The 17,389-nt window shown below is 41.3% G+C and overlaps 1 protein-coding gene across 5 annotated transcripts in view; it reads right to left on the bottom strand.

The window, feature by feature from the left end:
• Positions 1–8,443, bottom strand: part of tedc1 (tubulin epsilon and delta complex 1) — a 15,096-nt gene extending 6,653 nt beyond the window's left edge. For 3 of the 5 annotated variants that reach the window (XR_001659125.1, XM_007575410.2, XM_016662511.1), the window contains exon 1: positions 1,799–2,090. Coding sequence is in view for 4 of the 5 variants with exons in the window: in XM_007575410.2 (XP_007575472.1) it covers positions 1,799–1,939 (141 nt within the window). In the remaining variant the exon portion in view is untranslated. Of the gene's footprint in view, positions 1–1,798; positions 2,091–8,228; positions 8,307–8,338 lie in introns of those variants that run through there. The other 2 variants (XM_016662513.1, XM_016662512.1) reach the window with 2 other exon arrangements.
• Positions 8,444–17,389: the final 8,946 nt, after the last annotated feature.

The following is a 17,389-nucleotide window of genomic DNA, read 5'->3' as shown; positions in this document are numbered from 1 at the left end:
ATGTAAAATATTTTTGTTGTTGTTTTAGTTCCCTGCTGCAGCTCTAAGCAGAGGTTCGGTGTGAGAGTTCACTGCTGGGTGGAGGTTGAGCGGCTCCGTCTGTGAAATATTACCACCAGTAACGGCGGTCCAACAGCTGGAGCAGAACCAGAACCAGCGGCTTACACTGCCAGCTTGAAGACTTGAATTATTTTTAGGTTTATTTGTTTAGCTTTCTGACGGTGATGCTAGTCCGGGTGAGTGTTGGTAGTTACTGCTTTACTTGCTGACTGATCGCTCCAGAAGTCTTTTTTCTCCTGCATTGAGCCTCGATGTTGCCAAACTCCGTTCAGTGCTCGTTTTTCCAAAGCAAACGTTCCCATTCACTCTGAGCGTCAACGTTTCTCACCACATCGCTTAGGGTTTGTTGCTGCGCGCTTGCGCAGTGTGAAGGGAAGAGGAGACCAGCTGCAGGCTGAGAAGTGAGATACAGCTGATCGGTTTTGGTGATCGGCGATCATCGATCATACACTTTTTCACGGAAACCTGCCGATTATGATCTGTGGCCGATCGATCGGTACACCTCTAGAATTATCAATGTCATGACCATTGACTATTACTAATAACGATTTCCAGGCATATTGTAAATTTAATCTGCAGTGATGTGAAAATCATTTCCCAGATGAAAGCTGAATTAATCAACCAACAATTATTCCTTTGTGTTTCATCTATTGAAACATGTAAACTAACCACCATTGATCCTGATCTTAATTAGATCTAATAATGAATATTATTAATATTTATGCCACCAACATTATTCCCACCACGATGAGCTAAAATCACCATTATGGGTTAATTATTATGTAACATTGATCAGGTTGATAACCAATAGTACCTGCTTTTACAGTATTGTATCAATAACATTACATTATTTAACTTCAATTATACAACCGAATAAAACATTATTTTATCATTTTTACCCCGATGAGTTCAAACCCGACCTCTTGACCTTTGTTTTCCCCATGACTTCCTTCTCACAACCCACTTTCCTGTCAGTGAAATGCTTAACATGCTCCCAGGAAGGGATCTGTCTGGACCAGACCTGGTTCTGTTGTTCTGGAGGACTGCACTGTCTTTGCTCTCGTTTCAGGATACACAGGGTCTGCAAGTAAACTGTGGTTGTCGTAGCAACAAGGAGAGGAAACAGGGGCAGAGGGCACTGGCTCACGCACCTGGTCCGGTTCCATAGGTGAGCGCTGGCGCTTTGTTCTTGAAACACTTCCTGTTTGGTGCATCAAGTCTTTTCAAGTCCAAGTCAAGTCCAAAGTCTTATTTCATGATGTCTAAAGTTACTAAATTAGTGAGTCAAATCGGTTCCAAGTCACATCTCTCAAGTTGTGATGAGCTCTTTGATAAAACCGCGGTAATTAATTCGATACTGTGCTCAGGAATCCATCTTGAGCTGAAAACTTGTTTAATCCGGGTGAGTGTTGGTAGTTACTGCTTTACTAGAAACGATGCAGATGAAAGAAGTTAGATTTTGAAATTAAATTAATTTTCTGAAATTTTAACTTAAAGTCATGTCTAAACTGTTTCCTGTTTTGCATTAATTGCTTGCCATACACATCCTGTAAATGTTGGCCCTTTAGGGCTTCCATACTTTCTGGGCTTGAAGTTATTTACAATGTTTATCTTTTACTGTCTTCATGGCGCTGCAATAAACATGTGTACCTGTGTACATGTGTATAGTACCTGCTATATTATTAGCAGGTACTAGCCGAACCGAGCGAAAACACAAACAAAACCGTGTTGAGCTCACCTCGGGTACTCCTCCAAACTTGGCCCGTCGGAAAGCGTCCGGCGTGGGGACAGGACCCACACCGAGCCCCGCCAGCAGCCGGCAGAGAGCTCCGATCACCCGCCTCACTTCCACACTCCCAGCCGCCTTGCTGCGCTGCATTTCGGCCCCGGAATCCACGGAAACACAGAGCCGGACCCACAAACGCTACCGAACCACAGACACTACCGGCTCCGCAGAGCATCAGAACCATTTGGCATCCAGAATTCCTTCCTGATTTCTGTTGGCAGTTGGCAAAAACCGTAAAATACCGCCACCTAGTGGTATGGAGTGATTAGATAGATAGATAGATAGATAGATAGATAGATAGATAGATAGATAGATAGATAGATAGATAGATAGATAGATCCTGATGCACCGTGGATTCTGGTTTACACAGCACAAAAGGATCAAAAAGTCGAAATGCAGTTCTTTGGTTATTTTATTTCACAGTTCAGGCAAAAAGGTTACAGGCTTCACAGGATTCTGCTTCTGCTCTGATTCCTGCAGACTGAGGACTGATGAGACGACTTCTTCTTCTTCTTCTTCTTCTTCTTCTTCTTCTGATTTTATTGGCGGGTGACATCTAACGTTAAAATTTATTATCGCCATCTACTTTGCTGGAGTGTGGACCAGAGTATCTCCCTTTAATCTAAATTCTCATAAATAATCCTGTTTCCTTCAAAAAATTAATAACTGCTTTATTTATTTTATGTTTATTTAATATCTTATTTAATTTTAATGTCTNATAGAGGAAGTTTAGCCTCAGCTTTTATAAGTAAAGAATGTCCCTACAGGTCACCATTTACTATGGAGTTGGATGTGACTCATATGGAGCTAAAACTGTCTCATAATTCACAAATGCACAGGACGAGATTCACACTGGCCCCGGCCCGGGCCCAGATGGGTGCCCATGGGGCCCCAGGTCTGGGGGTGCCAGGGAGGGAGGAATGGTTTCAAGTCGCTTTAATGTCTGATTATAGATGGAAAAAGTTGCTTTCCCTCAATGGAATATATAATAGTCAGTCCCAGTGACTGTTTCACTCACGGTTTAGCCGATGTGCTTCCTGGGGCCCGGTCATTGGCCCCGACCCCGGCCCGACTCTGACTTGTTCCGCCAGTGATTTAATATATTAGCTATTTATCTCCATGTTATCGTTATCAATGCTAATCGATTTAATTGTGCCACTATCATCACAATGTGGTACGTTGGTGCAGATGCACCTTTAAGGTGAGTGGTGGGCCTTTAAAGCCGGGTGTGGCGGCGCTGAGACGGCTGAGCTTCTGTGATCCTGTCCTTCCTCAAGCATCGAATGATGGTCTTCAGATTCGTTTTGTGATTTCCCTTCTGTTGGATTTTAGATTAGTTTGTAGTGATTGTGCTTCCTTTGGGTTCAGGATCGCGGTTGGGTTGGTGGTCCCGTTTTGCTCTCTGGGAGTGGGTGTGGTCAGACACGTGTCGTGGGCGTGGAGCTCTTAACCGAGGTAGGTGGGTTCATTGTCAGCTTGTTGGGCTCGGTGCCATAGTTCACCTTAAATTTTATTTTTATTTCCTGAGTTGTTCGGGACGGTGGATTGTTGTGGCTCCCCCCTCCCCAGCTGGGTGTCATTTACCCAATTGATGATTTATTTTTATTCTGGCCAGGGTTAATCGTTTATGGTGAGTCCTTACTATCTTTCAGTACGTTTATTTGCAGTTTGTATTTATTTTTTCTTTGTATGTAGGTGTGACCTTGGGTTCAGCTTCAGATCCTCTTTTTACCAGATCACACAGATAAGTTTGTAAAAATGGACAGAGGCACTGCTGCAGATTACAGTTTATTGAATTCACAAATGTTTCATGAGCAAAAATAGTCAATTTATTTTATTATGCCAAGTGACCACACTAAAAGTGGGAGTCTATGCTGGCCCTGGGATCAATAATTAAAACCCAATTAGTTAAAAATTTGAGGGAGGAATAATAATAAAGAAAACACAAATACAACTAAATGCACCCAAGTGTTCCCCAACAAAAGCACTCACACAAAAATCCCTAGTGAATACAAAGGAAAAGAAAAAAAACTCCCCGTCCACTGGTCTCCTCAGTCTGAATAAAACGGCCTATAGGACCCGGGGACAGCAGAGGTCCAGTTTAAAACAAGCCAGAGGGCTGCAGCAGAAACTCCCTTTCCCTAAACAAAACCCCAAAAAAGAAAAGTTCTTTTTATCAACAATAACCATCTAAAAATAAACTGAAACAAAAAATTGAAATCAAAACAAATCAAAAACTGAAACAGTAGCAGGCCAACCTACACAAATCAAGTTAGACGAGAACATTAACCATCCAGATGAATCATGAGAAATAAATGACGTCACTCCCTAAAGTGCGTTTCCTACAACAATCAGTGGCAGAATCAGACATAAATTCTAAACTCGCTTCACGATCGATGTTAAACCGTCAGATGCAGACCTCAGCCTGCATCTGATCTCCTTCTGATTTTACTGGCGGGTGACATCTAACGTTAAGATGTATTATCGCCATCTACTGTGCTGGACCAGAGTATCTCCCTTTAATCTAAATTCTCATAAATAATCCTGTTTCCTTCAAAAAATTAATAACTGCTTTATTTATTTTATGTTTAATTAATATCTTAAGTTTTAATGTGTCTAAATCATATTTCATAATTTCTCGTTTTAGCTTCTCTCTACTTCATGCGTACTTTTCACAATGAATTATTACATGTTCTACTGTTNATCCTCAATCTTGTCATTACTACTTGTTCTTTTCGGTTTTCTCCAATTATTTCCATATTTCCTACTTTCTTTTGTATATTAAATAAATGACGACCTTTATTTCCTTCCTCCCATAATTGTTGCCATTCAGACTTAATTTTTCTCTTAATAACTGATTTTATTTCAGATTTAGAATACGCTATTTCCATAATTTCCTTTTAACGATTCTTTAGCTAAATGATCTGCCTTGTCATTCCCTTCTATGTCTTTATGAGCAGGTACCCACATAAACCTGATCTTTATTTGAATTTGTGTTATTCTAAATAATATTTCATAAATTTCATATACTAATTCCATACGACTTTCAGATTAACTATTTAAAATGGACATTAATGGTGATAATGAATCTGAACATATAAGAACATTTTCAGTTCTGTTTTGTTCTCTCCACTGTATAAACAGATAATCTGTTTATTTATCTGTTCAGGAATAACATAAGCAAATCCTGTTTTATTTGAGCCTAAATCTTTTGATCCATCTGTATATATAACTGTAAAGGATTTATATATATTCCTAATTCTGTTATTCACAAAATTTTCCCAATTATTATTTTTATTTATCTGCATTTCTTTGTAAACTTCTAAATCTACATTCACACATGGAAATAGCCAATAAGGTGTATTTGGATAAGGCACCGCAGCAGAGCACGTCTTTCCCTGTATATTTCCTTAATGCATTTATATTTATCTGCTGCCCAGGCAAAACAGTCGATTTTAGCTTTTTCACTCTCCCAGCAAGGTTTCAGCGTTCTTACTGCTGTATTATTTTCCTCCTTATGCCCCTGCAAACTTACCCAATAATTCAGCATAATTTGCTTTTGTCTTCAATATAAAGGAATCTCCCCCATTTCCACCTGCACTGCCACAGATGGAGATGTCTTCAAAGCTCCACAACAGAATCTCAAAGCTTGATTCTGAATAACTTCTAATTTATTAATCATTGTTTTTGCGGCTTGCCTGTAAACTACACATCCATAGTCCAAAACTGATCTGATCAGAGCCATATAGATCTTTTTTAAATTAATTTTATTTGCACCCCAATCTACTCCTGTTAAACATCTCATTATATTTATAACTTTTTTACATTTCCCTTCAATATACTTTACGTGATCACTCCATAAAAGCTTGGAATCAAATATGATTCCTAAAAAACAAAATTTACTCTCTTTTTCTATTTTTTCTCATACATTTTCAAATCCATTTCTTCGATCTTCTTCCTACCAAATACAACCGTCTTTGTTTTATTTACTGAGAATTTAACTCCCCATTTATGAGCCCAATTTTCAACAGATTTAATAGCTTTTTGCATTTTCTCATACACTAATCTTACATTTCTCCCTTTCCTCCACAAGGCTCCATCATCAGCAAATAATGACTGCATGACATCCTGATCTACTTCTATAAAAACATCATTAATCATGATTGAAAACAATGAAGGACTGATGATGCTTCCCTGTGGAGTTCCATTATCGGTTTTATATTCATTGGATCTTTTTACTCCCATCTGTACCTGTATAACTCTGTTCAACAAAAAATCTTTCATCCAACTGTAAGCCCTTCCTGTAATCCCCATTTTTTATCATTTTATAAGCAACCCATCCTTCCATACCATGTCATATGCTTTCTCAATGTCAAAGAATATTGCTACCTCTATTTCCCTATTAACTTGAGCTTTTCTAATATCTGATTCTAAACAGATAACTGGATCCATTGAACTCCTTCCTTTTCTGAACCCACTTTGACATGAAGACAGAAGTCCTTTACTTTCTACGCAGTATGTAATCCTTTCTGTTATCATTCCTTCCATAATCTTTCCTAAACATGAAGTGCAATTGGTCCATAACTTAGAGGGTTTGTTGGATCTTTTCCCGGTTTAATAATTGGAACAATAATTGCTTCTTTCCAATTAGAAGGTAATCTCCCTTCTTCCCAGACCTTATTAAATAAACCTAGAAGTTTTTCTTCAGCCTGACTCCCTAAATGTTTTAGCATAATCTAGCATATCTGATCTTTCCCTGGTGCTGCTGGTCCTGATCTCAGTATTGCTTTCTTCATTTCCTGTTTTAGTCACTCTAAACGGGAACCCTTCCCTAATAAATATGGCACATCCTCCACCATCACCTTCAACCCCATCAAATCTGACAGCAAAATATTTTAGTATTTTAAATTCTAATTGGGGTTTTAACCAAGTTCTTGTATACAAATAATCTCTGGATCTTCTTCTAATTTATCAATAAAATGCTTTAATTCTTGTCCATTTGATATTAAACTTCTTGCATTCCATTGTTATCCTGTCCATTCTGCCTCCTGACTGGCCTGAGCGCTGAGCTCATCCCTCACTTCCTCCCAGGTCATTTCATTGATGTTAAGATGATTTGCTGCTGCTTTCACAATCACTTGAATTNCCATCTGTATATATAACTGTAAAGGATTTATATATATTCCTAATTCTGTTATTCACAAAATTTTCCCAATTATTATTTTTATTTATCTGCATTTCTTTGTAAACTTCTAAATCTACATTCACATATGGAAATAGCCAATAAGGTGTAATTGGATAAGGCACCGCAGCAGAGCACGTCTTTCCCTGTGTACCTATTTCCCTAGAGCGTTTATCTGCTGCCCAGCCAAAACAGTCGATTTTAGCTTTTTCACTCTCCCAGCAAGGTCTCAGTATTCTTACTGCTGTATTATTTTCCTCCTTATGTCCCTGCAAACTTACCCAATAATTCAGCATAATTTGCTTTTGCCTTAAATGTAAATGAATCTCTCCCATTTGTACCTGCACTGCCAAAGATGGAGATGTCTTCAAAGCTCCACAACAGAATCTCAAAGCTTGATTCTGAATAACTTCTAATTTACTAATCACTGTTTTTGCAGCTTGGCCGTAAACTAGACATCCATAGTCCAAAAGACTGATGAGACTGATTCTGTAGGCTGGTAAAAAAAAACCCTGCATAATAAGCTGCCTAAGACCCACCTATTTATACCGTGAAATACCCACATCCCAACTGAAATTAATTAACTAATTAAGTGAATTATTAACCAAAAAACTTATTCTAAATAATGAATTAAACACAAATTCTAATGATAAATCAACTAAGAAATAAACAAAAAATAAGAATAAGCTAAACATTTTTAATTCTAAAATTTAAATGAAATTGGGGAAATAGCTCCTATAGAGAGAGAGAGAGAGAGAAAGAGAGAGAGAGAGAGAGAGACAGAGAGAGAGAGAAAGAGAGAGAGAGAGAGACCGACCTGCTGGTCCAGAGTTAGCAACAGAGAAACCAGTACCTCTCCCCAGTGTCAGAATCTCACTGAGGAAGAAAATGCATCAGGTTTTCTGTCACTTTAATATTTCTGCTATAACTGATGCATATTCACATATAAACTAAGTCAATAGAGTTTAATTTACACTTGTTATAGCTTTGTGTCATGTGGCAGATCTCAGCCAGTTGGTGAGAGAAAAAGTAGATGTTGTTCTCAAAACGCTTGAGCAGCCATCTTTGTAGACAGTCAGGATCCTTCCTGTGGTTTTCCTACCATATGTCAACATTATGTTTCCCAGGGGACATTGCTGCCTCCTTGGTCAAATGCTTTGATGTGTTCAGGATCTCCACACACAAATAAGTCAGACTTACTGACACATTCCAGCCAATCCTTCCGTACTTTAGCCAAAACATACTATGTCAGGATCAGGAATGTGTTTCAAGATCTTCCGGCTGTCCTGGATGGAGAGGTGCATCCTCACAGCATCGTCCCACATCTTTGTCTAGGCAGACAAGTTGTTTCCCCTCTAGGAATCACCATGGCAACATGAAGCCAAGCTGCACCATGAGTGCTTCGGTTCATCCTGAGGAAAGTGAATGTTGGGAGGAATAACGCCGCCACCCCTGACCTTCATCAGGTCAGGGACTAAGAGTATTCATCGAAAAAGCTCAACATTTTGAAGGCACCAAAGAGCAAAATGAATCTGATTTCAACCAGCAGAGGGCGCAGTCCTCCACTCCTCCCGGGTTTCCCTGCAGAGTGGCCTGATGAGACCAAGTCCACCTCGCTGCAGCAAACAGGAAGGGGCGGGACGGACCGCTGTCAGTCTCATACCTTATTTGGAAATGGGACCATTGCAATCCGGAAGTGAAAGGGGCGCTATTTCCTATACTTCCGTTTTTATTTTCTTTTGAAATCTGTGACATACAAACTGGATTCCAAAAAAGTTGGGACACTAAACAAATTGTGAATAAAAACTGAATGCAATGATGTGGAAATGGCAAATGCCAATATTTTATTCGTAATAGAACATAGATGGCAGATCAAAAGTTTAATCTGAGTAAATGTAACATTTTAAAGGAAAAATATGTTGATTCAAAATTTCAGTGTCTACAAATCCCAAAACAGTTGGGACAAGTAGCTGGAAAAAGGAAATTGAACATATAACAAACAGCTGGAAGACCAATTAACACTAATTAGGTCAATTGACAACATGATTGGGTATAAAATGAGCTTCTTAGAGTGTCAGTGTCTCTCTGAAGCCAAGATGGTGAGAGGATCACTGATTCCACCATTGTTGTGCAGAAAGATAGTGCAGCAGTACCAGAATGGTGTTACCCAGCGTAAAATAGCAAAGACTTTTAAGTTATCATCATCAACCGTGCATAACATCATCAAAAGATTCAGAGAATCTAGAACAATCTCTGTGCTTAAGGGTCAAGGCTGTATAACTACTGGATGCTCGTGATCTCCGGGCCCTTAAACGCCACTGCACCTCAAACAGGAATGTCAAGGAAATAACAGCCTGGGCTCAGGAATACTTCCAGAAAGCATCGCCAGTGAACACAATCCACCGTGCCATCCGCCGCTGCCAGCTGAAACTCTACAGTGCAAAGAGGAAGCCATTTCTAAGCAGCTCTACAAGCTCAGCCGAATGCACTGGGCCAGGAGTCATTTAAAATGGAGCGAGGCAAAATGGACGACTGTTCTGTGGTCAGATGAGTCACGATTTGAAGTTCTTTATGGAAGACTGCCATGTCATCTGGACCAGAGAGGACAAGGATAACCCAAGTTGTTATCAACGCTCTGTTCAGAAGCTGCATCACTGATGGTTTGGGGTTGGATGAGAGCTGGTGGCCTGGGCAGCTTGCATGTCTGGAAAGGCCCCATTAAAGCAGAGAACTATGTTCAGGTTCTAGAACAACATCTGCTCCCATCTAGACGTCATCTCTTTCAGGGAAGACCCTGCATTTTTCAACAACATAATGCCAGATCACATTCTGCAGCAATCACAACATCATGGTAGGACAAGGATCCGGGTACTGACATGTCCAGCCTGCAGTCCAGATCTTTCACCTATAGAAAAAATTTGGTGCAACATAAAGAGGAAAGTGTGACAAAAAAGGCCCAAGAGGCCTGTATTAGACATGAATGGAGAGCATTCCTATTTCTAAACTTGAGACACTGGTCTCCTCTGTCCCCAGACGTCTGAGTGTTGTAAGAAGAAGGGGAGATGCCACACAGAAGTAAAAATGGCCGTGTCCCAACTTTTTTGGGATTTGTTATCATGAAATTTTGAAACAACATATTTTTCCCTTAAAATGATACATTCTCTCTGTTTGAACTTTTGATCTGTGATTTGTTTTATTGTGAATAAAATATTAGATGTTGGCACCTCCACATCATTGCATTCAGTTTTTATTCACAATTTGTTTAGTGTCTCAACTTTTTTGGAATCCGGTTTGTATTTTCACCTTTAGGAAGGAGTTTCACTCTCAGCATGAATTTGAACTTCTCTTTTATTTACTTCAGCGCAGCTCAAAGTTTATAGCAAATTCTGTAGCTTTCGGTGTATTTCTAAATCTGCTCCTTAGTCGTGTAGTGGTATAGAAGTATACCTAATTCTATACAAATAGTTTCCAGGTGAGAAGTTCCGGTTCTTAACCACTGTGTGGTTCGTGTCCGGTGGGCTCTGGCAGCGAAAAGCAACAAATCGCTGGTTGGAGCATGTTGCGCTGATATCCTGGTGGTAGGTGTTCTCTCTCCCTGCACCTGATCTTGGTCAGAAAATCTAAACTGAAGTGTGATCGTAGGTAGGGTAGGTTCTTCTCTTCTGTGTTCCTTCTCTTCCTCTTCTGCATGCTGTGATTCTTGAGTTTGGGTTTTCTCACTGTGTCTGGTCCGGTTTTTTTTTTTCGTTTAGTGGATGCCTATTGACCTTTAACTGCCTTATATTCTTATATTGGATTCAACTCTTGTCATGAGTGGTTGAGGTGGTGAGGAGGATGTACGAATATGACGTTTTAATAAAGATGATGCTCGAAACAAACACTTTCCTGAGGGAAAAGGCCTCAGGAAGGGGAAAGCTTTCTGATGTTCCCTGTATGCCTGTTTGATTTTACACGTCTCTCGATGGCACGACCAGCGGTTTTCATATTCCGCAGCTCACTGGTATACCAAGGGGCTGAACGGGAGAAAGACACCAGTCTAGACTTAAGAGGAGCATGGAGCTCCAAAAGCTCCTGAAGAGATTGATTGTAATAGTCCACAGAATCATTTACTGATAGGTGATTAACAGCAGACAGAGTGAAGGTCAGAGGACGCAGCCTCAGTGGAAATGTTTTTCAGATCATGGAACTGAATAAAACGTTTTGCATCCAGAACAGACAACCTTGAGGGAATGCCTAATGAGAGGACACTCATCACAGATCATAAACAGAGAAGTTGCTAATAGTGTCCATGATCACCAAGTCCAGAATGTGTCCCGTTGTGAGTGGGGGCATCAACATGCTGAATGAGATTAAGCGAGTCCAAAAGAAACTTAAAATCTGCCACCAAAGGAGAAAATGAGTCATCAATGTGAACATTATTATTAGCATTATGTGCACGCTCACATGGACTGAACCTGGCCGGGACTAGAACTCACAACCTTCTCTGGAACATGCAGCCCTCAGCTAACAGCCTGAGCGGCACCAGAGCCAGTACCAGACATGGTCCAGGACCAGAACCATATTTCAATATTGGGGAGCTGGTTCTAGTCCGTTACCGGTCCAGAGCTGGACTGGGTCAGAGTTCTGAGACCCTCGTATTAAGAACATTGGTAACACTTTATTTGACGGGGTGTGCATAAGACTGACATGACAGTGTCATGAACATGAAGTGTCATTCGGTCAATAATGACACTTTTAATGCAAAGTTGGCATTTTTACTAAACTTTTCATTATTTTTATTATTTACTGAATGACACTTCATGTTCATGACAGTGTCGTGTCAGTCTTATGCACACCCCGTCAAAGTTTTACCAGAACATCTTCAGTCATTCAGAACCAGAACCCCCTGAGGTACAAACCTGGACCAAGAGCTTTGGTTCGGTCAGGCCTGAGACGGGCCAGACCAGAACATAAAGATGGTTACGCCCGGGTTCCTTCCAGGTTCTGCAGGGGGAACCGGCTCAGTTTGCCAGGAGGTCCAACTTCTAAGCCCACATGGTTCCCCTCTGAGCTGCAGCCCAGGCCTTTAGTAGATCCACTGCCGGTTCTGCTGGCGCAAACAGGGACCACTGGGCCCGGTTCTGGTGGTTATGGACTCCAGACCAGTGATGACCCGATGATCACCCAGTACCACCTGGAATCATGATTAACATGATGCACACTAACGCAACATGTTGTGTTTTAGTAGGACATGAAGCCAGTCCAGAACCAGTCTGGACTGGTGGTAACTGGGTGATCCAGCTCAGTAAACCAGCAGAACCTCCGCGGCGCCGCAGGAACTGGCTCACAGATAAAATATTCATCATGGCAGCTTGTCTCTCTCTGGCCTCATTCACAGCGCTCCAATTAATCAGCCTGAAATAGACGGACAGACCTACATCCCCCACCCCAACAGACCTACATCCCCCACAGACCAGCTAACACTCAGATGGCAGCAGGGGGCAGCAGAGAGTCGGAGCGGTTCTGGTCCTGCTTCCAGCATGAAATGAAACGTGATGCCAGATCGTCATGGAGTCACTAGTTTTCCTCTGTCATAAAAACAGTCATCATTGTGGTGTTGGTGAGTTTCTGACATATTTCTTACCAAGTTACAGTTAAACCGATGGTGCCTGATCATTTTCAATGTGTGAAACTTCAGCACCTTAACAGCTGACGATTCGGGCTCTAGTTGGCGAACATGGTGTCTCCAGGAGTCCAAATACTCTTTCAAAGATCTTCCTGTCATATCAGGTTTATTAGTCCTTGACATGTCTGACTGTGTTGCCATGGTTTCACCCGTTTTTCCTCCAGGATGGCTGGTCCTTTTTGTCTTCTCTCCAGTATTGAGAGTAAATATGCTACGTAGATGTTTACATTACCAGCTAAAAAAACAAAACAAAAAACACACAATTTAACAATATTACTAATTCTTAAGTTCTTTGACTTTCTATCGTTAAAAGAAAGTCGACTTTCTGTCGACTTTCTTTTCTTTTTAAGAAACTTAAAATGCTTGAAGTTTCTTAAAGCATTTCAAGAAACTTTTAGCAAAACTATATTGAAAAGCTTTGCTGTTGGGACTAAATAATACAAATTTGTAAGATGAGGTGTAAATTACAACACAGATTGTGAGCCAAGTTTCTGCTGCAGCTAACCACAGCAGCTAACTTCATTAGTACTGAAGTTAGCAATTAGCTTGAGGACTTGGAAGATTTTTATCAAAATTTTGATAACCTAATTTCTTACAATTGATCACAAATTAAAACAAGAAAAGAATTGCATGCTTACTGTTCTAATGCTAATGCTTAGTTAGCCTTACTTAGAGCAACCAATGCTGCAAGTATAAGTTGCAAATACAACTAAACCAAACATTTAGTTACTTGGTTTATCTTAAAATATGATGAAGAAGTGAAAGAGATAATCAGGCAGAAGAAAGTTCATTCTTTATTTGAACATTAATGCGTTCCAACTAATTCTGGAAAAATGGCACACAGAAAAAAACGATTTTCACATAATTATTATTTGTCTCCCCTTGAAAATGCATCCAAGGTCTGGACTGTTCATCACCACAAAGCTTCAACAGTGATCAGCAAAGTTGTACAAAAACATTCAGTAGAATGTGATTGGCCGTTTGTCCAAAGTCTGTCACAGTGAAACTAGATGTCTTACCATAGTTTAGTGATTCATCCGCTCATCTGACTGGAGCGCTCTAAGGTTCAGACAGAAATTAAAGCAAGCTATCAGACTGCTGATTCCCAAATGTCTGAGACCTTGTAGAGGATCACACAAAGTGTTCTTTAAAGGAACTTTTAAAACATTTAGTCCTGATTCATGAATAACAGTTTGCTTTAGCGATCCGTAAGGATCCGGCTTTTAGGAAACCCAAGACTTTCAAGTTTGTTATTGGGATTAGTTGCAACTGATTATTGATCAGTGACATCCAGGATTACACTTTGGTATAACAAGACTTTGGGGTAAAAATCAGACATATTTGGACTAATTTTACTGATCAAATGAGAAATATTGATTGTGTTTGATGGCTGTGTACTGGCATCTCAGCTGCTATATACATGAAACTCTTCTTCTGTGGTGTAACAATATATGTGCCATGCAGCGTGAAGCCCAGGTTCAGGGTCAGCAAATAGCAATTAATGAAGAATGCGTTTTTTCTTTCTTTTTGGCCATTAAGATGCTAAAATCATTGGCAGAGAGCTTTAATTAGTGGCCTGAAGCAGCGTTATCCGACCCACAAGAACTGGAGCTTTCTGGAAACTCCAGTTTTTGTTGAGCTTACTCCCAGCAGTTCCACTTCCATACAACTAAAGGATGTTTATCCACCTCTAGAAGACTCCACCAGCTGTTGACAAGTGGATGAATTGTGAGCCACATGGCTTTCCGTACATCCCACAGGCTGCATGGTGCATCTGTAGTTTACTGACAGCTCCAAAACATCCCGTACTGTCAATTAATTGCAAACAGGCACATCTTCACAGACCAAACATCGTCATATTTCAGAGCCAGCAAGTAAAACATATAAATAAATGAAAGCAGATGATTAATTTGAACACCATGTATGGAAGCTAACGCAGCGGCGGTCACAGCACTATCTGGTTATCGCTCAGTGATCGCATAGTTTTCTTGACAATGGGGGTCTTTGAATGAATTTGCAGCTAATACTTAACCTCCTTCACTGCAAAGATCTGCTCTGCAGTTAAGGTAAGGAGTGCTGTGGAAGTAAACAGGAAGGGAGGACAGATGTCTGGAACCCTGGATTTAAGGAGAACGAATGAAGCTAAAGCTGAAGGAAGAGGATGCAGTACCAGCTGAGCCACACCTTGGCTGATGGATGGAGCAGTGATTCAATGGCTAAGGTCAGGTGTTGTTTGTTAGCATAACGTTTTCTCATCATATGAGTGATCTGTCAGCACAAAACATCTGCTGAAGTCTGCAGATCGTGTTCAATAGGATGAAGGTTAGGGGTCATCAACAACTGCTTTCTTCAGTTGCTGATGACCAACATGATCATTAGCTGTGTCTGTAGCTTGCTATTTCTCTGTGTGTGAGCTAAATGAAGAAGAGAATCACTGACAGCCACTGCTGTCAGACTATTTCAGCTTCCCTTCCAACCCACACATGTGCAGCATTAGCCTTCAGTGACTCTTTAGAGCCACGCTTCTTGTTGTTGAGAGGAAACTAACCGGCAACGGACTGGACACGTGTCGGCAGAGCGACAGGCTGCAGCTAAAGCTCATTATGTGGAGAAAGTGGAACTTGCACAATCACTGCATGGCTCACTCATGACGGCTGTTAGGGAGAATGGAGTACTGGAGGAAGAATGCTGGTCAGAACTGGAGCAGCCCTTACGTCATTAAGCAGCTTTTAAACCCTCCACAGCTTGCCGGATTGTTAAGTCTCTTGACTCCTACCTGGATGAATCACTAGAGATTCTGCTAAACACAGATACCCGACTTCACTGTTCCAAATAAAACGCCATTAGTCTCTTTTTCTATTCAAGCTTTTTACATTCAATCAGAGAAAATTGAGAGTTTTATTTCCATTTGCTGTCAAAACAGGAACGACGCCAATTTCACCCTGAGCAGCAACTCACCAGGCAACACCACCAGAACCTTCATAAGTCATGTTTCTGTTTGATTTTCACTGCTGGAGGACTTCCTGATTTCTGTCCAATCAGAGCCCAGAGAGCAAAGACACGCCCACTAACAGATAAACCTGTTTGTTCATGTTTGGACCACAGATGGTTCTGATTCCGTTCTGCTGGTCCAGTTTAGCACTTCAGTGACTCCCAGTTGGACCTTCGATCAGAGGGTCTGGATGAGGCGACACATCTACCGATGATGATGGTGATGCTGGAATCTAGAAATGGTTCTCTGGTTCTGCTCAGTTCTGACCATGTTTAAGAACCGATCTTGTTTACTGCAGGCTAGGGTTAGCCTAGCGACCAGCCGCTCTCACTCATGAACTTTGAACCTCCAGCACTGCATGTGAAAGGTTCGGCTGGGTGTATGTATATATATGAGCCTCTGTGGATCAGAGAAAAGCTTGATGCATTTGGAAACCGGGTCTGGACTAATGTGACTCATGATGGAAGCAGCTGAGTTTAACTTTGTATTATTGATAAAATGCCTAACTTGCAGAAGGGTTATGTAACAAAAGCTGTGAAAACATGGAAACGGACCGGACTGAGCCACATCCAGAACCGTTTCTATCAGAATCCGGCTGCATTCTGCTAAATATGGCCGCAGATACACAGCAGAAAGCGGTTTGCTCCATGACAACATTCATTATCTGAGTCTAGAAGAAGAAACATCCTCTGCGCACATTCATTACAGCTATATATATGTATATTTATCTATATCTCAAAGATCAAAATATATTATTGAAACACTATTAAATACTGTAAAGTGGAATATGATTATAAAAGACATAGTCAACATGAGAAGCAGAGTAATGAGTATCGGTATCGCCCCGGAAGTTGTTTGGGTTTCCATTCATTCACCAGAACTGAGCCCAAACAACCTTTAAGAAAAGAAATGAAGATAAATGTTCTCACCCTGTTGTCTCAGAACCGGGCCAGAACCAAGTCCACTATCTATACATGAGAATCTGTGGGCTAGTCTAAGGAAAAGCAACAACTCTAATGCAGCTTGTACAAGGCTGGAGAAGGCAACCGTAGCAACAGCAACAAGATCAGCTGGTACTTTCTACCTGCCAGGAATCACCCTGACGAAGATGAGGATGGAGATGAAGATGATGAAGAGGAAGTGGAGAGTGGGTGTCCATCCCCACCTCCGGTTTCTGGGAGTCGTGGCGGGCCCTTCTCCTTCCTGCTTCCGGTGCAGACGGACCTCTGGGCTGGTTTGAACTGCCAGGTCACCTTCTTGGTGGACTGTTGCTCTGAAGACGTCTCTGTCTTCACTGCTGGAGACTCGGACCGAGTTTCTGTCTCCGCTGCACCGCCGGGGAGTTTTCCGGACCTCCCGCAGCTGTGCCTGTCTGGCTCTGTGAACAGCTCTTCCAGAACCTCGGGCTCAGTCGCTTCTCCGAACATGTCCCAGTCTGACCCGACAGGAGCTCTCCGGGACCGGCCGGCGGACCTGGAGGAGCGACTGGGATCGGAGTCAGACAGGTCAGAGTCCCAGTCGCTGTCCCCAGCCACTGAGCCGCATCCCAGAACCGATACATCAACTGGACCAGAACCAGAACTCTCAGAATCCGAGTCCCTGGAAGGATTCAGAAAAAAGAATCAAAGAAACTTTTCACAGGGCTGGATTGATTGATTGATTGATCGATTGATTGATTGATTGATTGATTGATTGATTGATTGA

Source organism: Poecilia formosa, unplaced genomic scaffold (genome assembly GCF_000485575.1).
Source record: "Poecilia formosa unplaced genomic scaffold, Poecilia_formosa-5.1.2 Scaffold376, whole genome shotgun sequence".
Classification (NCBI taxonomy): domain Eukaryota; kingdom Metazoa; phylum Chordata; class Actinopteri; order Cyprinodontiformes; family Poeciliidae; genus Poecilia; species Poecilia formosa.
The sequence above is the reverse complement of the archived record's forward strand: the minus strand, read 5'-3'. Positions and strand labels throughout refer to the sequence as shown.